Here is a 27,671-nt window from a genome sequence, read left to right on the forward strand (position 1 = left end):
CGTTACCAACAGAAAGAGATTCTATTCTATTTGTTAGCAATCTCTATTATTCCAAATAGCCTAATGCTACCCATATATCAGAAGACTATGACAAGATTTGGGAAATATTCTTGAAAGGTTATAGTATTTTAACTAATGGCCCCCATTCAAGCTTTACTCAAAAGACTACAATCTTTCAAGAATCTTTCCCAAATCTTGTCTTCCGGTGTAAGGATAGCTTTATTTAAAAACCTGAACTTATTGACAGAGGCTCAGCAGTATACAGCACGTGCCAAGGTGTCTAGCGACGTCTATGTTACACTGTCATGTGATTCTGTTTTTCTGCTGAAGCGTTGATTCGCGCTGTCCTTGAGACTTGAGCGGTCTGTCCGACTCCCGGTCCCTTTAAGACGCTGCCAGAGGGAGGGTCAGCAAGCTTTGCCAAATACGCCGGCGCCCCATACGCCCAGGAAGCGAAACAGGCACCTAGATTCCTGCTCAACTAACATGTCCACCATACCCATGTTTTAAAGCTGATCTAGTTTGTTGTAGTGTATTTATGTTTTAATAATGCCTTATTTAACTGTATAATGCCAGATAGTCGCGGGGATGAGGTTCACGAGAGATATCTACCGGCTGCTGGGGCTCTCGAGCGGTGAGTCGCAAACTTTTTCTCTCGCCCTGAAGTTCTCCATGCCGCGATACGCGCAGGCTCGTCTCGCCTGGCTTTAATCAAGCCTCATTAAACCCGATCGCTCGCTCGGTTAGCACGGAGAACGCATATCCCTCTCCGGTGACAGCAATCACGGTCTGTAAGGAAAAAGCAGAACTGAAAATGTAACAGGTTACTAACTTACAACGTCAATTGAAAGCAGATTTTTTTTTAATCTTTGATTAAAAGTTCAGATTTTTGTGCCAAATCAGTGCCAACCTTTGTGTACAATCTCTAACGTAAACACCAATGTGAAAGAGTTACTAGTTCTAGTTAGAAAATCGCTTAACTTAATCGCAAGTTTTGTCAATCAAAATATGAAACTTTTCTTTCTGCCTTGGCTTCGTGAAGACGTGGGTTATGGAGACGCGGACTCGCGCTGCCGAAACGAGATCGTTGTAAAACCGTCTCCGCTCGGCCTCGCGCTGCTTAACAACAACAGCGCACAGGCTGCATGTTGCTTACCTGCCGCAGAAACACGAGCACGGTTACGTTACGGTTACATTAGTATTCCATTTGTGTCGCGAGTCCGCCGCCTCGGTAACACTACACGACTCGTGTGCGGGACAACCACTCTAGACAGTTCCTGTCCGGACAAACAGCATGTTTGTCAGGTGTGTTTTTACGCATCGACTTTGAGCAGTTCTCTGGAAAGAGACGCCGCGTCTCATTCACACGTTGTGTGAGAGAGAGAAATTCGCAGTCATAAGAATCGCAGTGTGTTTTGCTGTCTGTTGTGAGTGTGTTTGAAGTGGGTAGATTCTCTGTGTGTGCAAACAGTGGTTCAATGAGCGTCAGGAGTATGTCCTGCCACCCTTCAGTGGAAACACCCCACACAGGTGCATCATGGGTAGCTACAGGTGTCCAAGGTTGCTGGAATGAGAATTGTTGATACTCTCTTCTCTCAAACTCTCACACTCCTGTCATGTGTGGGCTGACTAAAGTGATCCGCATGAAAGATCAGCCTTATCAACAGGAGCAGACACCTGTGGTAACTCTCACACTCACACACACCGACACAGATACATGCACACATACAGGCCTACAGACTCTGACACAAACATACATTATTCTCTCTCTCTCTCTCTCTCTCTCACCCACCATTCCGGCCTTGAGTGTCGCAGATCCCAAATCAGTCCACAGGAGAGCGTGTGTGCGTGTCCGCATACGGTATTTGTAAGCATATTCAAACTAGTACTGCAGCAAAGACAGATATGTGGTCTATACAATACATTTCATACCTTGATCATGATGATAATGATATATAATCATATATATATATATATATATATATATATATATATATATATATATATATATATATATATATATATGGAGCATTTAACACAATAATAGAGAGAAAAAAAGTAATTCAAACAAACAAATTCAGGGTTCGAATAAGCTGACAAGTAGGAATACCTCCTCAGAGGGTGTTCCATTTATACAGGCTTGTGTGTGTGTGCGCGCTACCTCATGCGTTGGTATACACAGCCTCGTGTGTGTGTGCGTGCGCTACCTCTTGCATTGGTATACACAGCCTGATTGTGTGTGTGTGTGTGTGTGTGTGTGTGTGTGTGTGTGGGCGCGTGCACACTACCTCTTGCATTGGTATACACAGATGGGGTGTGTGTACGCACGCTACCTCTTGCGTTGGTATTGTGTGTGTGTGTGCATGCGCGTGCGTGCGATACCTCTTGCGTTGTATACACAGATGGGGTGGGTGTGTGTGCTTGTGTGCACTGGTTAGTTGGCTTGTGGTAATTGATTAATGTATTTATGTCTTCATGAGATTGTGTGTGTGTGTTGCTTCTGTAGGCCCCAGTGAACAGAGAGAGGAGAGCATGGAAACAGAAGCTGCGACTGATGCCAGCCACACTTCAGCACCACAGGTTTGTGTGCGTGCGTGTGTGTGTGTATGTGTGTGTGTGTGTGTGTGTGTGTGTGTGTACATCTTATATAATTACTCTTGTGTGTATGCATGTGTACGTACATGCGTGGCAAGCAAAGAACTGCTCTCATAATGAAAGTGTAAAAATGGTGTGATTTCGACTGTGTGTGTGTGTGTGTGTGTGTGTGTGTGTGTGTTAGGAGCCCCTCAGTGGGGAGGAGGGCTTAAGTGAGGAGGAGAGATCCAAAAGACGGGCAGAGAAACGACGGGCTAAGAAGAAGGTGAGTCCTGGATCCCCCTCTTTCTATCTCTCTATCTCTCTATCTCTCTATCTATCTCTCTATCTCTCATGCTCAAAGTTACGTCACACACTCTGACTCGTTCCCCCTCCCAGACCTCACATGGAAAAGTAACACTAGTGTACAGAGATGAGCTCAGCCATCAGGAACACAAACACACAGAGAGGCTCTGCCTCTCCTAAAATGACATAACAAGTTTTTCCATAAAATATGCACAAATAAGGTACAATTTTTATCAAACCTACTAAATTCTTGTTCTATATTAAGACTGTTGGCTAAAGTGTGCAACTCGGCTTGATCGTTAAGTAGGCCTAGTAGTTTCTCTCAGGTCGTCATAACCTGATTTAACCCTTTATAGTCCTGTGGCAGCTCTGTCCCTGGGAGGGAATGGGGTCGTGAGCTAACCTAGACGCTGGGCTTAGTATGTTTGGAGGAACCGTCAAAGTGGCTGAAACTCTTTTTGATTGACAGCGTTTACTGTCGGGATTGAAGAATTTTAGTCAAGTTCAGTCCAAGCTTTGCAGTGTTGCTAGGTGATGATGAGAGGCAAGCTGCTGCTCATTCTAATTTATTTGCCAGCAGTGCAGTCCATTTCTACTTGTCTTTGTACATAACCAAATAGTAAATAAAGACTTCTGGAGTTTGTCAGTTGCTTTAGTTTCCATGTTGTGAAGAGAAGTCTAGCCAGCTAGCTTGCTACTGTAGCTATTTGAAGTGGTAGCTAAACAATGTGCTAGCTTTGTGAAGTGATAGCTAGCTTGCAAGCTATGTGAAGTGGTAGCAAAAGAATGCAAAAGAACATTTTCTATTTGATTTTTAAAAGCTATTTGATGGTCTTCCTTACAAGCAGAGACTTGGAATAAAACAGCAAGATGGACGAATGCCCAGAATAGATTTAGTTCAAAATTCGCAGACAAACCCAGGCAATAAGCTGTCAAGTAATCAGCCTTTCCAATGACCATGGAACTGACAGGGTGCATTGTGTTAATGTAGCTGACAGTTTGCCATGTCTGAAAAATCTCAGTAGGTCTAAAATGGGTTTGGGGGATCTGGGTAACCAGGACAATGTAGTAGAATAATACTAAAGGACAATGTAGTAGAATAATACTAAAGGACAATGTAGTATCCCAATAATACTAAAGGACAATAATTTACTCTTTTGCTGACTGCTTCCCCTGTTTCAAAGAGCAGCACTAATGTAATGTGTGTATGGCAACTAGCCTATTAAGTTTAAGGATTACATGTGTGAGGTATAGGGTATGGTGTGGTAAACCCCAACACACACACACACACACACACACACACCAACAACGACATTACACAGAACCCTGCAACACCAGCAACGATATTATACTGAACCACTCACTCACCCAGCCAACCAGCCAGCCAGACAGCCTACACTGAACCACTCACTCACTCATTCACTCACTCACCACTGAACCACTCACTCACTCACTTACTCCGTAATCAGTAACAACGTAATTAGTTATAGTGACTCACTACTTGTTCCAAAAAGTAACTGAGTTAGTAACTAAATTACTCTATGATAATAGTAACTTGTTACCAGGGAAAGTAACTATTTGCGTTACTGTTACAAAAATGTTATGTCAAAGAATTTGGATTTTTTGAGCAGTTTTGAGCAGCCAGTTGAAATGAGTAGAACAGACAGGTGTTTGTAGGCTACATAACTTCGATATTTATTAGATAGATATAGATAGATAGATAGATAGATAGATAGATAGATACTTTATTGATCCCCAAGAGGAAATTCAAGATATTGCATTACCGACAGACCCTCCACGTTGACTTCAGCCTGTGTCATAGGTTTTGAAGTGAGGCAGAAAGATCTAGCTTTTGCTGCTTGGAGGACTTTGCTCCGAGTGCTGCTTGGAGGACTGTGCTCCGAGTCCTTCTTTTGCTAGTGGATGGCTAGCTATCATCTGTGGTGGAGGTATCTGTGTTTTTTAATACTAGCTTTAGATGTGTGTGTGAGATGCTTCATTAAATTAGAGTTGCTTACAACGGATGCCCATTAAAGTCTTAAGCTCCTGGAAATAATGTACACATTACATGCACATTCTTGCCTTGATGAATTTGAAGTAGTGCTTATATCTCCACCTTGAAAATGGCACGTGTGCTGGCAAGTGTGTAAAAACACTGGCTCTGATTGGCTATCATGAAACATGACTCTGCCTTAGCCAATCATAATCGCTTACGTCGTTATTAACCCACCTCCTCACTAGCTGTGAGCCAGGGGTGCGTTCGGATTACAGTTTATTCAATCAATGCATAGTAACGCACTGCATTTAACGTCCAGTAATGTTAACGGCGTTGTAACAACGGGAAAAGTAATTAGTTAGATTACCCCGGCGTTACCTAACGCCGTTCTTTTAAACGGCGTTAATCCAAACACTGCTCACTCACCACTGAACCACTCACACACATACCAGTCTAATGACTATAATTACTCTGAAGCACTCACTCATTCGAACTCAGACACACATACATACACACACACACTCACTCTCTCATGCACACATACTGATCTGTCACACACATTAGACAGAGACAGACGGACAGACAGACACACCAACAACGACATTACACAGAACCCTGCAACACCAGCAGCGATATTATACTGAACCACTCACTCACCCAGCCAACCAGCCAGCCAGACAGCCTACACTGAACCACTCACTCACCCAGCCAACCAGCCAGCCAGACAGCCTACACTGAACCACTCACTCACTCATTCACTCACTCACCACTGAACCACTCACTCACTCATTCACTCACTCACCACTGAACCACTCACTCACTCATTCACTCACTCACCACTGAACCACTCACTCACTCATTCACTCACTCACCACTGAACCACTCACTCACTCATTCACTCACTCACCACTGAACCACTCACTCACCCAGCCAACCAGCCAGCCAGACAGCCTACACTGAACCACTCACTCACTCATTCACTCACTCACCACTGAACCACTCACTCACTCATTCACTCACTCACCACTGAACCACTCACTCACTCATTCACTCACTCACCACTGAACCACTCACTCACTCATTCACTCACTCACCACTGAACCACTCACTCACTCATTCACTCACTCACCACTGAACCACTCACTCACTCATTCACTCACTCACCACTGAACCACTCACTCACCCAGCCAACCAGCCAGCCAGACAGCCTACACTGAACCACTCACTCACTCATTCACTCACTCACCACTGAACCACTCACTCACTCATTCACTCACTCACCACTGAACCACTCACTCACTCATTCACTCACTCACCACTGAACCACTCACTCACTCATTCACTCACTCACCACTGAACCACTCACTCACTCATTCACTCACTCACCACTGAACCACTCACTCACTCATTCACTCACTCACCACTGAACCACTCACTCACTCATTCACTCACTCACCACTGAACCACTCACTCACTCATTCACTCACTCACCACTGAACCACTCACTCACTCATTCACTCACTCACCACTGAACCACTCACACACATACCAGTCTAATGACTATAATTACTCTGAAGCACTCACTCATTCGAACTCAGACACACATACATACACACACACACACTCACTCTCTCATGCACACATACTGATCTGTCACACACACACACATAGACAGACAGACAGACAGACAGACAGACAGACAGAGTGCGGCTGCTCAGTTTTGATGTTTCCTTCCTCTTGCAGCGGCAGAAAGAACGGAAGAAGCTGGAGAAGGGGAAACAGAACGAACAGGTGCGTCTCTCTCTCTTTCTCGGTCTTCTCTCTTTCTCTCTTCTCTCTCCTCTCTTTCTCTCTCTTCTCTCTTTCTCACTCACTTTCTCTTCTCTCTCTTTCTCGGTCTTCTCTCTCTTCTCTCTTTCTCACAGAACGAAAACATGGAACAGGTGTGTTTCCCTCTCCTCTCTCTTTCTCTCTCTTCTCTCGATCTCTTCTCTCTTTCTCACTCACTTTCTCTTCTCTATACCTCTGCTCTCTAGCTCTTCTCTCTTTCTCTCTCTTCTCTCTTTCTTTCTCACTCGCACTCTCTTCTCTCAAGGGGAAACAGAACGGAAACATGGAACAGTTGTGTTTCTCTCTCCTCTCTCTCTCTCTCTCCCTCTCCTCTCCTCTCTCTCTCTCTCTCTCTCCCTCTCCTCTTTCTCTCTCTTCTCTCTTTCTCACTCATTCTCCTCTTAATTTCTCAAACTCTGTCTCTCTCTCTCTCTCAATCCCTTTCACTCACTCTCTCACCCACACTCCTACAGTCAGTCTGTCATTCTCTTGTTATCTCTCCCTCGCACACGCACACGCATACACACACTCTTACAGCTAGTCTCTAACTCTCTCACTCATACACACACACACTCACTCTCTCACACATGCACACACACACACACACAGGCAGGCAGGCAGGCAGTCTCTCTGAGTTGTGTGCTGTGAATCTCTGAGAAAATGCTGCAGTGTTTTTTATCTTAGCTACTGCACACACTCACACACCCTCTCTTGCAGGACATCTGCTAGTCATATCCCTGTCCAGTCCTGCCAAGATGAATGCTCACACTCACACTCTCTCTTTCACACTCACACACACACACACACACACACACACACACACACACACACACCGATCATAGCCACTAGATATGTTTGTGTACCACCCAAGCTGGGATGAGTGTAAAGAAGCTACGAGTCTTTATTGTGGTGTGTGTGTGTGGTATCTATGTGGGGTATGTGTAGACTAATTCAAATCCAACCATTTTTTCTGAAACACACACACACACACACACACACACACACGCACACACACGCACACACACGCACACACACAAACTAAGACACACACATGTTCTATGTGATGATGATTCTGTTATTGTGTGCATGTGTTTTGTTTAGGAGGAGGAGTCAGCTGAAGGCCCAGGTGAGAGTGAGTCAGAGGAGGAGGGACCAGGTGGGGAACAGGAAGAGGAGGAGCCTATGAAGGAAGTGGAACCAGCGCCTGTCCCGCCCCCCACCAAGAGTTCAGTAGCTCCGCCTCTTGGAAGCAGAGCCAACCACCAGCACGCAACCAGTGAAGAGGTAGACACACACTGCACCATCTCACACACTGCACCATCTCACACACTGCACCATCTCACACACTGCACCATCTCACACACTGCACCATCTCACACACTGCACTGCACCATCTCGCCACACTGCACTGCACTATCTTCACACACTGCACTGCACCATTCACACACTGCACTGCACCATCTCACACACTGCACCATCTTCACACACTGCACCATCTCACACACTGCACCATCTCACACACTGCACTGCACCATCTCACACACTGCACCATCTCACACACTGCACCATCTCACACACTGCACCATCTCACACTCCACCATCTCTCACACACTGCACTGCACCATCTCACACTGCACTGCACCATCTCGCCACACTGCACCATCCTCACACACTGCACCATCTCACACACTGCACCATCTCACACACTGCACTGCACCATCTCACACACTGCACTGCACCATCTCACACACTGCACTGCACCATCTCACACACTGCACCATCTCACACACTGCACCATCTCACACACTGCACCATCTCACACACTGCACCATCTCACACACTGCACTGCACCATCTCACGCACTGCACCATCTCACACACTGCACCATCTCACACACTGCACCATCTCACACACTGCACCATCTCACACACTGCACTGCACCATCTCACACACTGCACTCCACCGTCTCTCACACTGCACCATCTCTCACACTGCACCATCTCTCACACTCCACCATCTCTCACTCTCCACCATCTCGCACACTGCACTGCACCATCTCGCACACTGCACTGCACCATCTCGCACACTGCACCATCTCTCACACTGCACTGCACCATCTCGCACACTGCACTATCTCTCACACTGCACTCCACCATCTCGCACACTGCACCATCTCTCACACTGCACTGCACCATCTCTCACACTGCACTGCACCATCTCTCTGCTAATTTTCATTCCCTCACACTGCACTGCACCATCTCACACTTCATCTCACACTGCACCATCTCACACTGCACCATCTCTCACACACTGCACCATCTCACACACACTGCACTGCACCATCTCACATACACTGCACCTGCACCATCTCACACACTGCACTGCACCATCTCACACACTGCACTCCATCTCACACACTGCACCATCTCTCACACACTGCACCATCTCACACACTGCACCATCTCACACACTGCACCATCTCACACACTGCACCATCTCACACACTGCACCATCTCACACACTGCACTGCACCATCTCACACACTGCACTGCACCATCTCACACACTGCACCATCTCTCACACTGCACTGCACCATCTCTCACACTGCACTGCACCATCTCTCACACTTCATCTCTCACACTGCACTGCACCATCTCTCACACTGCACCATCTCACACTGCACCATCTCACACACTGCACCATCTGCCACACTGCACTGCACCATCTCTCACACTGCACCATCTCACACTGCACCATCTCTCACACTCCACCATCTCACACTGCACTGCACCATCTCGCACACTGCACTGCACCATCTCACACACTGCACCATCTCACACTGCACCATCTCACACACTGCACCATCTCACACTGCACTGCACCATCTCACACACTGCACCATCTCACACACTGCACCATCTCACACACTGCACCATCTCACACTGCACTGCACCATCTCACACACTGCACCATCTCACACTGCAATTATCTCGGCCACACTGCACTGCACCATCTCACACACTGCACTGCACCATCTCACACACTGCACCATCTCACACACTGCACTGCACCATCTCACACACTGCACTCCACCGTCTCTCACACTGCACCATCTCTCACACTCCACCATCTTCTCACACTGCACCATCTCAAGACACTGCACTGCACCATCTCGCACACTGCACTGCACCATCTCGCACACTGCACCATCTCTCACACTGCACTGCACCATCTCGCACACTGCACTGCACCATCTCACACACTGCACTGCACCATCTCACACACTGCACTGCACCATCTCACACACTGCACCATCTCACACACTGCACCATCTCACACACTGCACTGCACCATCTCACACACTGCACTGCACCATCTCACACACTGCACTGCACCATCTTCACACACTGTGCACTGCACCATCTGCCACACTGCACTCCACCGCCTTCTCACACTGCACCATCTTCTCACACTGCACCATCTCTCACACTGCACCATCTCGCCACACTGCACTGCACCATTCTCACACTGCACTGTGCACCATCTCGCAGACACTGCACTATCTTCTCACACACTGCACTGCACCATCCGCACACTGCACTATCTCACACACTGCACTGTGCACCATCTCACACACTGGCATTCATCTTCACACTGCACTGCACTATCTCTCTCACACTGCACTGCACCATCTCTCACACTTCATCTCTCACACTGCACCATCTCTCACACTTCATCTCTCACACTGCACCATCTCTCACACTGGCGTGCAGGGTCATGGTTATAGCAGCTACAGCAGCAGGCTGTGAGTGGAACTCCCATGTGGCGACACTATTGACACACAGAGGGATGTGTCTGTGTGTGTGTGTGTGTGTGAGGGAAGGGGAAAAGACCCGACAGTATTTATGTGTGGGTTGTGACTGTATATGTGTTGATGTAGGATCTGGAGTGGGGTGTGTGTGTGTATATGTGTTATTGTAGGATCTGGAGTGGGAAGCTGTGTCTGTGTGTGTGTGTGTGTGTGTGCACGTGTGTGTGTGTATATGTCATGTGTTTGTCTTGTATGTATGCTGCTGAGACCTTGAATTTCCCCTGGGGATCAATAAAGTATATATCCATCCATCCATCCATCCATCCATCCATCCATCGGAGTGGGATGCAAGCTGTGTGTTGATGTAGGATCTGGAGTGGGATGCAAGCTGTGTGTGTGTTGCTGTGGGATGTAAGCAGCACATGGTGTGTGTGCAGTGTGTCCCACAGAATTGAATTCTATTTGTGGTGGTAGGTTTGCAGAATTAACTTGAATGCAACAGTTTTTAACAAATTAGCGCAGCGTGCTTATGATGCTAACCAGATTTAATATAAGCACAATGTAGTACAACCTGGAAAATCATTGTGTGGTGGTCAGTGTTGATATTGTGATGGGCCGCCACAAATAAGTCAATGTATGGGAAACACTGGTGTGTGTGTATACGCCTGTGTTTGTGTGTTGCTGTTGGATTGAGAGTGGCACGTAAGCAGTGCATTTGTTTTTGTTTGTGTGTGTACATTTATATAGGACTACAATTGGGTTATGAGCTCTGTGTGTGTGTGTGTGTGGGAGGGACCCTTAGTTGGACGGGAGTAGTGTGTTGTGGAGATTAACTGATTATGCCTGCGGAGCAGTGTTTTTGAGAGGTGGGGCAGGTATAGGGACCCTGCGGGTCACAGGAGCTGGGACCGGAAGCTGGACGTGGACAGGGATCTGTTGGGACGGGGGACACATGGAATAGGTGGTGGAATGTGTGTGCTGGCATGCATAGCCTACACACTCATTTGACCATGTCGCAAGCTTTCTGCAAAACTATCTCTGCGTTTTCCATGGAGGCTAAATTCTATTTATGTGCTGCATGCCTGGATACGAACATCATCTGTGTGTGTGTGTGTGTGTGTGTGTGCGCGCATACGAACATCAGAGCTTTGGGACATCTGTAGTTCACAGGAGAGCTGTCCTGTTTCAAATGTGCAATTCTGTACTTAATTAGTTAGTTAGTCCTAAATAGTGTGAAATGCCCTTGCTAGTAGTTAGTATATTTATTGACTCCAATACCCTTTTTTGTTTACTTAAACTATCAAAGTATTTGAGTGTTGCGTCGTACGTGGAGCTGTGTGTGTGTGTGTGTGTGGGACCCTGAGTGGGACTTGAGCTGTGTATGTGTGTAGGATCCTGAGTTGGACATGACCATTGTGTGTGTGTGTGTGTGTGTGTGTGTGTGTGTGTGTGTGTAGGACCCTGAGTGGGATGTCAGTAGTGCGTTTGTGGCCAATGCCGTGAGCCACCTGAGGCCGAGAGCCAAGAGCAGAACTCCACGCAGCAGCCGGGAGAACAAGGAGAACGAGCGCCGAGGAGGCCAGGTACTACATTACCCAGCAGCCCCTACTACACTACCCAGCAGCCCCTACTACACTACCCAGCAGCCCCTGCTCCTTTACCCAGCAGCCCCTACTACACTACCCAGCAGCCCCCGCTCTATTACCCAGCAGCCCCCGCTCCATTACCCAGCAGCCCCTACTACACTACCCAGCAGCCCCTACTACACTACCCAGCAGCCCCCGCTCCATTACCCAGCAGCCCCCGCTCCATTACCCAGCAGCCCCCGCTTCCCACCCAGCAGCCCCCGCCCACAATACTCCAGCAGCCCCTCGGCCCATTACCCAGCAGCCCCTACTACACTACCCAGCAGCCCCCGCTCCATTACCCAGCAGCCCCCGCTCCTTTACCCAGCAGCCCCCGCTCCATTACCCAGCAGCCCCCGCTCCATTACCCAGCAGCCCCCGCTCTATTACCCAGCAGCCCCACACTACTCCAGCAGCCCCCGCCTTCCATTACCCAGCAGCCCCCGCTCTATTACCCAGCAGCCCCCGCTCCATTACCCAGCAGCCCCCGCTCTATTACCCAGCAGCCCCCGCTCCATTACCCAGCAGCCCCCGCTCTATTACCCAGCAGCCCCCGCTCCATTACCCAGCAGCCCCTACTACACTACCCAGCAGCCCCTACTACACTACCCAGCAGCCCCCGCTCTATTACCCAGCAGCCCCTACTACACTACCCAGCAGCCCCCGCTCCATTACCCAGCAGCCCCCGCTCCATTACCCAGCAGCCCCTACTACACTACCCAGCAGCCCCCGCTCTATTACCCAGCAGCCCCCGCTCTATTACCCAGCAGCCCCTACTACACTACCCAGCAGCCCCTACTACACTACCCAGCAGCCCCTACTACACTACCCAGCAGCCCCTCATTTATTACCCAGCAGCCCCTCGGCCCATTACCCAGCAGCCCCCGCTTCCATTACCCAGCAGCCCCTACTACACCCAGCAGCCCCTCGCCTCCATTACCCAGCAGCCCCCGCTCCATTACCCAGCAGCCCCCGCTCCTTTACCCAGCAGCCCCCGCTCCATTACCCATCAGCCCCTGCTTCTTTGCCCATCAACCCCTGCTCTCTGCAGCCGCAGCTGGTGTTGTAGTTGTCATTAGGTGGACCTCTCATTCCACCTCCTCACAATGGACCTCTCCATTGTGTTCAACCCAGCATGCATCACATCAAGTCAGATCTGCACAGATCTGCATGAAGACGAACACGCCTAATGGTGTAGTTGCGTAATCATTCATCACTCTGCCCACGTTACTCAGCTGCGTTTGAAAAGTTCAACGGTCACATCTCTGTACAACCCCACACACACACACACACACACACACACACAAACTTGCTCACAGTGACCTCTGTAGCTAATGACAGCTGTATGTCTTTAAAATTTCTATGTGTCAGTGTGATTTAGTTTGTTTATTGTTGTACTGTACTCAACGCTTCATTACTATATATGTGTGTGTGTGTGTGTGTGTGTGTGTGTGTGTCATTCCAGACCAACTGCACAGATAGTGGGGCTAAGAGAAGTGCCTACCTCACAGGTGTGTTGACTTTTCACTGTCTGTGTTTGTTTGTTTGTATTTGAGTTCATATTTATGCTTCTGCTCATTTCTTTGTGTGGTTGTTTAAATTTATCTCTGTGTGTGTGTGTGTGTGTGTGTGTGTGTGTGTGTGTGTGTGTGTGTGTAGAGAAGGGCATCCAGCTGGTTCAGGAGGGCCAGTACTTTCAGGCAGTTTCCATGTTTACAGAAGCCATCAAGTATGACGCTACCAACTACAGGTACACACACACACACACACAATACTGTGTGTGTCCTGGGGCCCGTTGCACAAAACTAGGATAAGGGATTAAGCCGGGATATCTTGGTTATCCTGGCTCAATTTATCCACACATCCAGAAGCTGTACAAACGCTGGATAGGGGGCAGCAGGATATGTTATGGTATAAGTTACCATGGCGATTTATTCTGTGGAGCTAGCCTGCTCCAGACCAGGCTAAGTTCCAGGATCTATTTAATCTCATCCCTTATCTCAGTCAGCAGTCACCACAAACGGCAACCAATAGTTATTCCACTGCCCACTACACATTGGTATCACATATAACTAGACCTCTGCCACATTTAAACGCTTGTGACATTACCGCCATTCTCGACCTGTCATGACAATGTGATGTCACGGGAGTGCCTAACCATTTCACGCCAAGGTGGTGGTCATGAACTAGTTATATTCCTTAACAGAGGTGTTGCTGTTTGTTGCTGTTGTGAGAAGGCTATCTACCTACTTCACACCGTAGGTTAGGGCAATGAAGCCTAGCTGCTATGGTGAATCAGTGAATCTGTGATCGTGGCGGGGTCTATTTGAGGGAGCCGTGGAGCCAGCACTTATCCAGGATAGGTTTCACCTGGCTTGATGAATCCGTGTCTGCTCATCCTGGCTTGCTCAAGAAAACCACCAAGCCTGTGCTCTTGTTTTGGATTCATTGAGCGCAGCTCAGTAACTTATCCCAGATGTCTTAATTCTGCTTTTGTGCAATAGGCCCCAGGTACAGAGGAGATGGTGTTTTTTTTGTTTTGTTTTAGGCCCCCTCTGAAAGGCAAGAGCCTCCCTTAGAGTAACCCTGTGTTCCACCTCCCAATGCTACAAGAGCCTCCCTTAGAGTAACCCTGTGTTCCACCTCCCAATGCTACAAGAGCCTCCCTTAGAGTAACCCTGTGTTCCACCTCCCAATGCTACAGAGAGCGCACAGAAAGGGTGTGAGAGACCCTTCATCCACCTCCCAATTTCAGTGGGCCACACACGCACACAGACACGCGCGCGCACACACACACACACACACACACACACGCCCTAAGCACTCACCAAGTTAGCGGAAACGCGCATCAGAGTCCAAATCTGTGAGGTGGGACATTGAGATTCACAGACTGTGTCAATTCAAGTTTATTTATATAGCGCATTTCATACACGGAGGAACTTCAATGTGCTTTACATAAACAAAAGCAAACAGGAATAGCAAATAAAAGCATAGAAGGGCAATATAGTCAAAGAATAGTTTAAAAAGTGAAGATCATAATAAAAAAGAAAACATAAAATGCACAAGGTAAAATAATTTAAAAATAAAGAATTTTAAAGAATTTGTAACTCAGTGCAGATTGTGTGTGTTTCAAACACTAAGAAAGGAAAGGAGTTTCACTCACGGTGAATCTGTGACCCGAAGGTGGCAGCATTGCCCAACAAACGGCGCCCTCCACTGTTATTAGCAACACAAAATATATAAACAAAGAAATAACAAGCACATGTGCCATAATAATGCTAAATTCCCATGTTGCCGAAGCCTAGGTGCTAAGAAATATGGAGATGAGCAGAGATGAGTTGCATGCCGGGTAAATGAAACCAGCTGAATCATTTACATATATCCCAGAACACGTTTGTGTGTCAGTGTGTTTGTATGCTCTTTTGTGTGGGTGTGTGTATGTGTCCAGAGGCGATTCTAGAGTCTGTGGGGGCCCCAAGCAAAAATTCCAAAGGGGCCCTACCGACAAGTGTTATCACCATTATGTTATATCACCTTTAGGTTATTATGTTAAATAATAAAAATACAAGAAGCGTATTATAAAAATTATTATATTTTGTATCTCACAAAATATAACTTTGAGTGCATGGTGTATGCACTCATAATGATTCTCTACAACATCTTTTTACTGCATTGCCAAGAACAAAGTAGAGGCAAAGTCAAAGTCAAAGTCAAAGTCAAAGTCAGCTTTATTGTCAATTTCTTCACATGTTCCAGACATACAAAGAGATCGAAATTACGCTTTCACTATCCCACGGGTGAAGACTAGACATATTTTACCAATTTAGGTCCACAGACAAACATAACATGTAAGTAAATAAGTAAATAAGAGGGCACATATAATAATGAAAAAATAAGAGCAGCAAAATTTGGTTGAAATTGTGCATAGACAGTCAATAAAATACTAGTGCAAAGTCAGGCCAATAAAAGGCTTTTGGTAGTTCTGTTTGACCTAAGTAAGAAAGAAAGTGGCATAGTGGTGCAAGTTATGTAAGAGCAGCAGAAGTGTTGTGTTTTCAGGACAACAACACCAAGTTGTAAAGTGTACAAGTGTGCAAGGGAGTAGTGCAGGCGGCCATTTTGGTCCAATGTCCAGGATGTTATGTAGCTGAGGGTGGAGGGGGGAGGAGGGAGAGAGTTCAGCATCCCACAGCTTGGTGTATGAAGCTGTTGGTGAGTCTGGCTGCGGGAGCCGCAGGCTTCTGTACCTCTTCCCAGAGGGCAGTAGATCAAACAGATTGTGAGCGGGTGACTTGCATCACTCACAATTTTGGTCACCTTGGCGGTGAGGTGGGTGGTGTAAATGTCCTTCAGGGAGGGGAGTGAAGCACCAATAATCCTTCCAGCTGTGTTCACTATGCTTCGCAGGGCTTTCCTGTTGTATTCAGTGCAGCTTCCCGCCCCCCACACAGCGCATACAGCTGGAGAGGATGCTCTCAATGGTGCCTCGGTAGAATGTGGTCATGATGGCTGGTGGAGCACTTGCTCGCCTGAGTTTCCGCAGGGAAGTACAGGCGGCGCTTGAGCCTCTCGCCAGTGATGCAGTGTTGGTGGTCCAGGAGAGGTCTTCACTGATGTGCACCCCAGGAATTTGGTGCTGCTCGCCTCCCACCACAGCACCGCCGATGGTCAGTGGCAGGTGTTGGGTGTGACCTCTCCGGAAGTCAACAACAATCTTTGGTCTTGCTGACGCTCAGCAGGAGGTTGTTGTCCCTGCACCATGATGGGACAAAAAGGGGTTTCTTTGTTGAACAAATTAGATGCAATGTGAGCCTTGAAATGGATGCCATGCAGGAATTTGCTAGGATTTCAAAACCGATTATGAACATGCTTTGCCATAGAGAAACACATGATAGCGCTTGGATTATAAAACATGCTTTGCCACAAAACAGACAAAAATTGTAAACGAGGGACAAGTCCAGCTATATGAAGTTATTATTTTGCTATCACTTCGTCTGTTTTATAACCCAGAAGGATGTACTTGATATCAAATGATAGCTCTGTGTCTCCTCTTCATCTGCGTGGCATATCTATCCCATCAATGGGTCCGCGAGTAATTCAAACGAGTAATGGGTGTGCAGCGCTGGTTTGTGTACATGACGCTATTATTTTGCTTCGTCTGTTTTTATAAGCCAAAAGGATCGATCGATATTCATGGTACCAATGGATAGCCCTGTGTCTCCTCTTTAATCTGATATGCTTGCCATATGCCATCACGGGTTTACGGGTTTATGAAGTAATTCAAAGGAGAGTAATGGGTGAGCAGGTGAACGAGAGAAGTATAGACTGTAAATATGATGCAATTTGATTTAATTTCATGATTTTCTTTTATTTTCATACTTGATCGTACAGACATAGACGAGTCTCGCTGGAAAGCCCCACTTCTGCTCTGTCACGCATTAAAAGTTTTATCTCGTTGCAAATGAACAGTTCCGAGCAATGTAACAAAGAAGAAAGCAGGTTTTTGACGACTTTTATGGCCAATCGGTTCTAACAAATTAACGCTGCATGCTTGGTCCTTACTGCATCGCGATTAACATGTTATGGCTGACAGCCCTAATACAAACAAAGCTGCTAACCATCTCCTTGCTTAAAGTGCGTATGTCAGGTTAAAAAACATTTTTGACAAATGAAGGGACATGAAGCAAGATAGTACTGAGTAGTGATTTTTCTTGAAAAATCAACTTTAAATACAATAGAACAATATTTACAGCTATTTCTATAACTGAAGTTATGAACATTCCAGGAAACATTCCAGACACAATGATGACCTCATAAGAGGGAGTCCAGCAAAGTTGGTCAATTAAAACACATGGGATAAGGGATCATACAGTAGGTTTTTTTACACTGATGAGGCCAAAAACATGACTTCATTCCAGTATGTCATGCTAGAGTCTACTACTTGCCTGACATCAAAATATCCTGATACCTTTTTTTCTTTACTGGCAACCATTATTGATCTTAAAATGTGATGAAGGGTAGCAATGCTTGAAAATGCCAGTTGTGTCACTTGCCATCACATATAGGCCATTATATAGCCTAAACTAAGTAGAATCAGTAAGCAACTCATTAGTCTGTGTTCAGCCAACCATGGGCATATGTGCTTTTCTTTAGAGACCTGACTATAAAACCATCAGTGTATATGTGTTACCATCACATTTGCTCTTTATATACATCTGCTTATCAACTAATGTTAGCTATAGACAGACTATTAATTTGCTTACTGATTCTACTTAACTTGTTGTATATGAAAGCCTATGTGATGGCAAATGACACAACTGCCATTTTGAAGCCATGATACATACTAATAGTGATCCGATCCTACTCACACCCCTAATCAATTTCTCACTGATGATTTGATGGCCATGATTTACCTAAATTTTGTGGCCTATTCGTCTTTACTTTGTCCCTGCCAGTCAGGCTCATGCTTATCAACCACTGGTATGTCATAGAGAACATTTTTGACCTTATCAGTGTAAAAGAAAATGCAGTTAAAACCCATTCTCCCCTATGCTCAATTTTGCTGGACTCCCTCTTATGAGGTCATCACTGGGTCTGGAATGTTCATAAATTCAGTTATAGAAATAGCTGTAAATATTGTTCTATTGTATTTAAAGTTGATTTTTCAAGAAATCACTACTCAGTACTATCTTGCTTCATGTCCCTTCATTTGTCAAATGTTTTTTTTAACCTGACATACGCACTTTAACTAGTTATAACTGCCGCTAGCTAGCTTAAGTTTACTGTCGTATAGATGTAGCAAACCATGTTAAATCTTTCTGCCAATTAACATTAGCCTACTATAACTTCATTGAGTAGACTAAATGCCAAAATCCGATGTTGATCCGTCATCACTGCATCCTCGATTGACGTTTACCACAGTTGCCTAAATACAGTATGTGCGGATTCTTTGAACTTTTTTGAACACAGATCCGCTGTTCATAAGGCCATAGCATAGGGCCTATATATGCACGTACTGTTTGTACAACAGGGCAGGAGCAAAATACATCATTCAATCTCTATGGACGAAATTCTCGCTTGACCCACCGGCAAACGCGCTGGCGGCTCGGGGCTCCAAGCTGTTGCTTGGTTTGCCTGTTGACAAGGTGCGCCTCTGTATTTGTCTGTGTTTATGATGTTTCATATGTCTCTCTCTCTGTCTCTGTGTGTGTGCGCGTGCGCAGGTTCTTTGGGAACCGCTCCTACTGTTATGAGTGTCTGGAACTGTATCCACAAGCTCTGGCCGACGCCGAGATTTCCATCAGACTAGCCCCCACCTGGCCCAAGGGCTTCTACAGACAGGGCAGTGCCCTAATGGGGTTAAAGGTACACACACGCGCACACACACACACACACCTGGCCCAAGGGCTTCTACAGACAGGGCAGTGCCCTAATGGGGTTAAAGGTACACACACGCGCGCACACACACACACACCTGGCCCAAGGGCTTCTACAGACAGGGCAGTGCCCTAATTGGGTTAAAGGTACACACACACGCACATACACACACACACCTGGCCCAAGGGCTTCTACAGACAGGGCAGTGCCCTAATGGGGTTAAAGGCACAGACACACACACACACACCTCTGGCCCGAGGGCTTTTACAGACAGGGCAGTGCCCTAATGGGGTTAAAGGCACACACACACACACACAGGTTAGGTCAGGCTAGGGGTGTGTGTGTGTGTGTGTGTGTGTGTATGTGTAGAGGTACAGTGAAGCGAAGAAGGCCATGGAGCAGGTGCTTTTGCCTGTGTGTTTGTTCACCTGTGTGTGTGTGTGTGTGTGTGTGTGTGTGTGTAGAGGTACAGTGAAGCAGAGAAGGCCATGGAGCAGGTGCTTTTGCCTGTGTGTTTGTTCACCTGTGTGTGTGTGTGTGTTAGTGTTAATTTTGTCACCTATTTTTAATTTAGTCTTAGTCTTGTGACAAAATGTCCTTTTTAGTCTTTGTCATATTTAGTCATTCAAATATAATTTTTGTTAGTCAAGTTTTAGTCGACTAAAAGTCTCGTCATTTTAGTTTTAGTCAAAAAGTAAACTAAAGGTATCTTAGTCTTAGTCAGTTTTAGTCAACACATTTCAGTCTTTTTTTTTTATAACAAATTATTTCTGATCAAATAGTGTTTCACACATCTCAATTTTCCAACAATATTGTGTGTCCACAGGGCTACTCGTCTGTTATAATTACTCATTCTGATTTTTTGTCAGTCAGTATGTTTACATGCACAGGTAAGTCGAGCTACAGTTATAGCTCGGCTGGGATTTGACCATAGACAGTAAAAGATTTGACTGGACCACTGTCATATTCATAGACCAGTGTTTCTCAAAGTGTGGTCCGGGGATCACTGGTGGTCCATAAGCTATCCAAGTGGTCTGCGAGCAGACGTGGTAAAATATAATATAGATGAGTTGTTTGTCAAATAACTTGTAGTTAAATCCAAACAGTTCTGCAACACTGTCTATGTAAGATATGCCAGTTTAAATCATACAGAATGAATCCTCTGACACAATAAGCAAAGTGCAAAGACAATAAGCAAGGTGGTTCAGTGAGTAGGCCTATAGACTAATTATAGGCTACTGTTGAAGTAGGTCTAATCTTTTTTTTTTTTTTTTAGCTAGGGTTAGTTAAGTGGTCCTGAAACTGAAATAGTTTGAGAAACACTGTCGTAAGCCAAACTATTAATGTTTTAACTCCGCCTAGATGGCTGGCGATATGTAAACACAACACATTCCCCAAACAGACTCTCCATCTTAGCCATAGCTAACTTGCTAGCTTAACTTTCTATATTAGCTTACTTGCTAGCAAACTTTGCATCATCAGTCTAACTAGATGAATAGTTGACATTTCATGCTGAACATTTTCATATGGACATTCTGGGGGATGTTAATTTGTATGAGAGAAGCTTCAACTTCTGGGTATATAGCATTGTGGCATAAAGCTTAGGTAGTTAGCTTGCTAACTCTGGCAGAAATCTCCAGTGTTCTTGTTCCATGTAGTTTCGTGTTGCAGCCACAGGGTTGCAGCAGCAGCACGCATCATTATGAACTCATTCGAATATTTTGAAAACGTAACAGCTAGATATTCTGTCTTCTCATTTTGTAGACGAACATGAAGGGAGATTTTATCTTAGTTTTTATTTCATGCAAAACATTTTAGTCTCGTCTTTTTTCGTCAACAATAATGCATCTTAAGATAGTCTTAGTCAGTGTTTCAGGACATTACTGCCGCCTTGTCATCGCCTCTGCCTTAGTCATGAAAAAAAGGTCGCTGATCTAACATATTTCCTCTCTCCCTCGCCTGGATCTAAATTAACACTAGTGTGTGTATAGAGGTACAGTGAAGCAGAGAAGGCCATGGAGCAGGTGCTTTTGCCTGTGTGTGTGTGTGTGTGTGTGTGTGTGTATAGAGGTACAGTGAAGCAGAGAAGGCCATGGAGCAGGTGCTTTTGCCTGTGTGTTTGTTCACCTGTGTGTGTGTGTGTGTGTGTGTGTGTGTGTATAGAGGTACAGTGAAGCAGAGAAGGCCATGGAGCAGGTGCTTTTGCCTGTGTGTTTGTTCACCTGTGTGTGTGTGTGTGTGTGTGTGTGTATATATAGAGGTACAGTGAAGCAGAGAAGGCCATGGAGCAGGTGCTTTTGCTGGATAAGGACTGTGAAGAGGCGGCCAACGAACTCTTCAATTGCAGAGCCCTTCAGCTTATGGTAAGACACACACACACACAGACACCTGTCCTGCACCTTACAGGCTTCAGCTCATAGACACACACACACACACACACACACACACAAAACAGACAACTGTCTTGCACTTTACAGGCTTCAGCTCATGGTCACACACACACACACACACACACACACACACACACACACACACACACACACACACACTACTGTCCCACACTTTATAGACTTCAGCTCATGCTAACACACACAAACAGACACACTTTACAGGCCTCAGCTCATGCAAGACTCCTGTGTGTGTGTGTGTGTGTGTGTGTTTATGTGTGAGTGTGCGTGTGTGTGTGTGTAGGACCACGGCTTTGAGGAGATGCAGAGTGTCTCGCTGCTGGAAAAGTACACTACAGTTCAGGCTGCACTCGCATCTTCCGAGGCAACAGCAGGTAAGAGTGTGAACACACACACACACACACCTACACACACACACACGCACGCACTAATACTTCTCCTCTTTTTCCAGTGGTGTCCCAGGAGAGCTCCTCTGGCCAGGCTGGGTATGTTTGGTTCTCTCAGATCTTTAGAACCGCAACAGTTCTTTAGAACATGTCAGATATGATCAGCCCCCCCCCCCCCCACGGGGAAATACTTTGACGCTCCCTTTGAGTGGGATCAGCTGCGTGCCTCTCCTACTCCTTCTCACCAAGCTGTGGGAAAATTGTACCCGTAGTTTTTGTGCTGTTGACAGACATACGCTACCGCACTGCAGTGGCGCAGTAAATGGAAGCTCTATGATAGCCCATGCTACTGACGTCCATACAAACAATATAATTATGGAATAAAACTAGACAGGTACCTGTCTGCCCTAATCCTGCAGTGGCCAGCGCTACAAAATGACGACGACACACTGCGGAAGAAAGTTAATGTTTCTACAATAAACTGAGCTGCATCAACACCATACGTGGAGTGGAAGTGGGTGGGCCCTAATAACCTGACTAGTTCTACTTATTGTTCAATTGTAATATGGCAGCTTGTAACCGGAGGGTTGCCGGTTCGAACCCCGACCAGTAGGCACGGCTGAAGTGCCCTTGAGCAAGGCACCTATCCACTCACTGCTCCCTGAGCGCTGCTGTTGTTGCAGGCAGCTCACTGCGCCGCGATTAGTGTGTGCTTCACCTCACTGTGTGTTCACTGTGTACTGAGTGTGTTTCACTAATTCACAGATTGGGATAAATGCAGAGACCACATTTCCCTCACGGGATCAAAAGAGTATTATACTTATGTGAGCGGCAGCCAGTGGCTGTGTAACACACACATGAACACCTTACAAGGCGAGCGCAACTACATTGTGCATCTGCCCTAATTCTGATACCATGCCAGCATTCATTTATTCATCCCAAAATCAACATTACATTATTACATTACATTACATTTAGCAGACACTTCTTGACCAAAGTGACTTACATATGTTGGCTATATTACAAGGGATCACATTGTCCCCGGAGCAACTTGGGGTTAAGTGCCTTGCTCAAGAGCACAACGGTGGAAGCTGGGAATTGAACCCACAACTTTCAGGCTGCTGCACGCTAGCGCTACCACCGCCCTACATGGTGGAAACACTGCGGCTCCTTGGGTTCTTAAGGTTCTGTGTTCTTCTGCAGGGGTCCATCTCTATGGGTGGGGAATGTCACCACTGAACTGACGGAAAAACATCTATGGGACCTCTTCAAGACGTGAGCAAGCCCCAGGACCCCCACACACACACACACACACACACACACACACACACACAAACATACGAAACACACACATACGAAACACACCCACACCCTTGAGCACTGCTCCATGACACCTTATCTCTCTCTCTCTCTCTCTCTCTCTCTCTCTCTCTCTCTCTCTCTCTCTCTCTCTCTCTCTCTCTAGGTGTGGAGAGATAGATAGTATCCGTGTGCTGCATGAGCGGTTCTGTGCCTTTGTCAACTTTAAAAATGCAAGCATGGCGTCCCGGGCCCTGGAGAAACTCAATGTAAGTAGACACACACACACACACACACACTGTTAGATTGGGTTGCAGGTGAGGCTTCAGTGATGCCCCTACCTGTGGCTACTTGGTAAATGCACACCTGCTTTGGCATCCTGGTTGGTTAATTAGGTGAGGCCTGCTGCAGGTGTGTCTGTGTCTGTGTGTGGCTATGGAATTGAAAACACTCGACTGGTGGTACGTTATCCGGACTGTGTGTGTGTAGGGCTATGGAATTGAAAACACTCAACTGGTGGTGCATTGTCCTGACTGTGTGTGTGTGTGTGTGTGTGTGTGTGTGTGTAGGGCTATGGAATTGAAAACACTCGACTGGTGGTACGTTATCCTGACTCTGTGTGTGTGTAGCGCTATGGAATTGGAAACACTCGACTGGTGGTACGTTATCCTGACTCTGTGTGTGTAGGGCTATGGGATTGAAAACACTCGACTGGTGGTACGTTATCCTGACCGGCGCACGCAAAGACCACTCCCTCTGCTCCCCTTAAAGGCCCCGCCCCCTCTCTCAGGAGCCTCTGGGTAAGGATGGAATGTCTGTGTGTGTGTGTGTGTGTGTGTGTGTGTGTGTGTGTATTTGAATGATTTGTGTGTGTTTTTGTTTGTGTGCCTGCATGTGTGTGTGATGGATGGTTGGTGTGTGTGTGTGTGTGTGTGTTCCAGTGCCAGCTGGCAGTGTGTGTGTGTGTGTGTGTGTGTGGGGGGCCCAGTGTGTATGTGTGTGAGCATTTAGGAAATAATCTAATTGCAATTTTGTTGTTGTTGTTGTTGTGATTTTTGCAATTTAATATTATCTTCTGTATTATTCAACAAAGACGAGTAATAAATCATTCTAGAGTTTGACCAACACAATATTAGATCAATTAAACATCAACTGGTCTTTCCTGGAGGCCAGGCCTGTGTTATGATGACATTAGGTGGTGCATAAATTGATATGAACTACTACAAAATCACAGTAGTATATTTTTCAAACTTCCAGCTTTGTAAACATGTAATAATGATCATCATGCGCCGAGGGGGGGGGGGCTGCCCGCTCAAATGCCCCCATAGTGTCCGCCACACATTACGCATCTGTTTTGTTACCTATCTCATGTAAATATTCTCTTCTCTCATTAGTTACATTCAGCAGCAGGAAACTGTCACAACCTCTCCTTGTGTCACACACACACAACGGACATGCCCCTCCCCTCCATAGGGATTCTAATACAGTTGAATGACAATTCAGCTCAGTGTTCACTAGGTTAGCATCATTAGCATCGCAGGTTCAGTGTTCACTAGGTTAGCATCATTAGCATCGCAGGTTCAGTGTTCACTAGGTTAGCATCATTAGCATCGCAGGTTCAGTGTTCACTAGGTTAGCATCATTAGCACCGCAGGGCAAATTAATTCAGCTCAGTGTTCACTAGGTTAGCATCATTAGCACCGCAGGCTCAGGGTTCACTAGGTTAGCATCATTAGCACCACAGGCTCAGTGTTCACTAGGTTAGCATCATTCACACCGCAGGGCAAATTAATTCAGCTTAGTGTTCACTAGGTTAGCATCATTCACACCGCAGGGCAAATTAATTCAGCTCAGTGTTCACTAGGTTAGCATCATTCACACCGCAGGGCAAATTAATTCAGCTCAGTGTTCACTAGGTTGGCATCATTAACACCGCAGGCTCAGTATTCACTAGGTTGGCATCATTAACACCGCAGGCTCAGTATTCACTAGGTTAGCATCATTAACACCACAGGCTCAGTGTTCACTAGGTTAGCATCATTAGCACCGCAAGGCAAATTAATTCAGCTCAGTGTTCACTAGGTTAGCATCATTAGCACCGCAGGGCAAATTAAGCTCAATACAGTTCACTAGCATAACTTTCCCTGCGGTGTTAAAGTTCAATTCAGCTCAGTGTTCACTAGGTTAGCATCATTAAATTTCACGTTATGATCAATCTTTCAGCCCTAGTGAGTGTGGTGGTAGCGTAGTGGCTAAGGAAGTTAGCTAGCATGCCGCATGCCATAGTCACAAAGTCCTGAGCTGCCTCCATAGCACTTAATCCCAAGACTGGCCCTCCAAATTGGTATCTGTAAGTTGCCTTGGATAAAAGTGTGTGTGTGTGTGTCTGTGTCTGTGTGTGTGTCTGTGTGTCTGTGTGTGTGTCTGTGTGTGTGTGTGTGTGTGTGTGTGTGTGTGTGTGTGTGTGTGTGTTCCAGTGCCAGGCGACGGGGCCCTGTACACGGGGATGAGTGTTACTTCTGGCGGACGACAGGCTGCCATTTTGGGGAGAAATGTCGCTACAAACACATTCCTGACCAGCGGGGGAAAGACCGCAAGCCCTGGCAACCCTGATCAACAGGGGGAAGACTGCTAGACCTGGCAACCCTGAACAACAGGGGGAAGACTGCTAGACCTGGCAACCCTGATCAACAGGGGGAAGACTGCTAGACCTGGCAACCCTGAACAACAGGGGGAAGACTGCTAGACCTGGCAACCCTGATCAACAGGGGGAAGACTGCTAGACCTGGCAACCCTGACTCCAGCACCGGCTCTCTATGTGTCTGTCTGTCTGTCTCACTCAAACTGGACTATTCTGTGTGTGTGTGTGTGTGTGTGTGAGAGAGAGAGAGAGAGAGACATTATCTATATGTGTAGGAGGCTCTTTAGGTTTTGGGTGAAATGCACTTTAGTCAGCTCGATGTCTTAGCTAATCAACTGATGCAGTTCCCAACACACACACACACACACACACACACACACACACACACACACACACACACACACACACAAATACAAATACACTCCCAGTGCTCCATGGAAGCATTACTTGTGATCATCTTTTGCACTTTATTGTTCACCCATTTAAATGGGACTCTTCAGTTTAGTGGAATCACCAGTGTTTTTACACTACACACACACACACACACACACAAACACACAGAGACACTCTGAGTGCCCCATCTGAGCATTGTGACCACCTTTTGCACTTTAATGGGACTCTTCAGCGTAGTGGAATCATCAGTGTTTTACACTACACACACATACAAAGAGACACACACATACGCACACACACACACACACACACACACATACATACGCACACACACACACCTACTTGCAGGCCACACACACAAACACTTGAATGAAAAACAAAACATCAGTGTTGCGGAATTCGGAATGACGCCATTTGTACTTCCTCTTCTTTTGCCCACACACACACACACACACACACAGGCCTATCATATCACTAATATAATTCTAGAGATTTTTATTTGGATGATCAAACTACTGCCTATCACCTTCTGTGTGCCTTACAGGTGTGTGTGTGTGTGTGTGTGTGTGTGAGTGTGTCCTAAGTGCCTGCCCCCCTATGTGTGCCTTACATTAATGTGTGAGTGTGTTTGTGTCCCAAGTGCTTTACAGGGAAGTGATAGCGGGATGCCTGAAGCGAAACCACACACACACACACACACGGAAACCCCCACAACTATTTCACCAATGTGTGTGTGTGTGTGCGCGTCTGAGACTGAGTGCTCTTCACACACGAGAGAGAAAGAGAGAATTTTTTTTTTCCTGTGTGAAAACATGTTTTAGTGCAAACATCTGTTTTAATCTACCATGCTGTGTGTTTGCGTGTGTGTGCATGCATATGTGCATGTGCACTTGTGTATGTAATATTTGTGCGTGTGTGCGTGCGTGCGTGCGTGTGACTGTCAGCCTATGCTCCTGTGTTTTATATGAAGTGTTTCACACCAGAAAGCCAAAGAGCTCATTGGATTAAACATGGTTTCATCTCCA

General features: G+C 46.4%; 1 protein-coding gene and 1 long non-coding RNA gene across 4 annotated transcripts; both read left to right on the top strand.

The window, feature by feature from the left end:
• The first annotated feature begins 391 nt into the window (after positions 1-391).
• On the top strand, positions 392-27,671 carry zgc:123010 (uncharacterized protein LOC641500 homolog). 3 transcript variants are annotated; one of them, XM_048270402.1, is made up of 17 exons: positions 392-634; positions 2,507-2,580; positions 2,780-2,860; positions 6,620-6,667; positions 7,808-7,990; positions 11,975-12,100; positions 13,608-13,653; positions 13,802-13,892; positions 19,366-19,507; positions 21,778-21,882; positions 22,211-22,301; positions 22,379-22,412; positions 23,517-23,588; positions 23,779-23,881; positions 24,182-24,211; positions 24,300-24,412; positions 26,090-27,671. In XM_048270402.1, the coding sequence occupies exons 1-17, from the start codon at positions 589-591 to the stop codon at positions 26,223-26,225; spliced, it is 1,521 nt and encodes a 506-aa protein (XP_048126359.1). In that variant the 5' UTR covers positions 392-588; the 3' UTR covers positions 26,226-27,671. The 3 variants fall into 3 exon arrangements, with proteins under 3 accessions (XP_048126359.1, XP_048126358.1, XP_048126360.1); XM_048270401.1 differs by lacking the exon at positions 24,182-24,211 and adding an exon at positions 24,043-24,073 and having other exon boundaries at positions 23,779-23,880; XM_048270403.1 differs by lacking the exon at positions 24,182-24,211 and having other exon boundaries at positions 394-634.
• On the top strand, positions 24,915-26,048 carry LOC125311982. Its single transcript, XR_007196546.1, has 3 exons — positions 24,915-25,130; positions 25,169-25,372; positions 25,425-26,048. It is a non-coding gene; the product is annotated as an uncharacterized LOC125311982 (long non-coding RNA).

Source organism: Alosa alosa, chromosome 18 (assembly GCF_017589495.1).
Source record: "Alosa alosa isolate M-15738 ecotype Scorff River chromosome 18, AALO_Geno_1.1, whole genome shotgun sequence".
In the NCBI taxonomy this organism is placed as follows: domain Eukaryota; kingdom Metazoa; phylum Chordata; class Actinopteri; order Clupeiformes; family Clupeidae; genus Alosa; species Alosa alosa.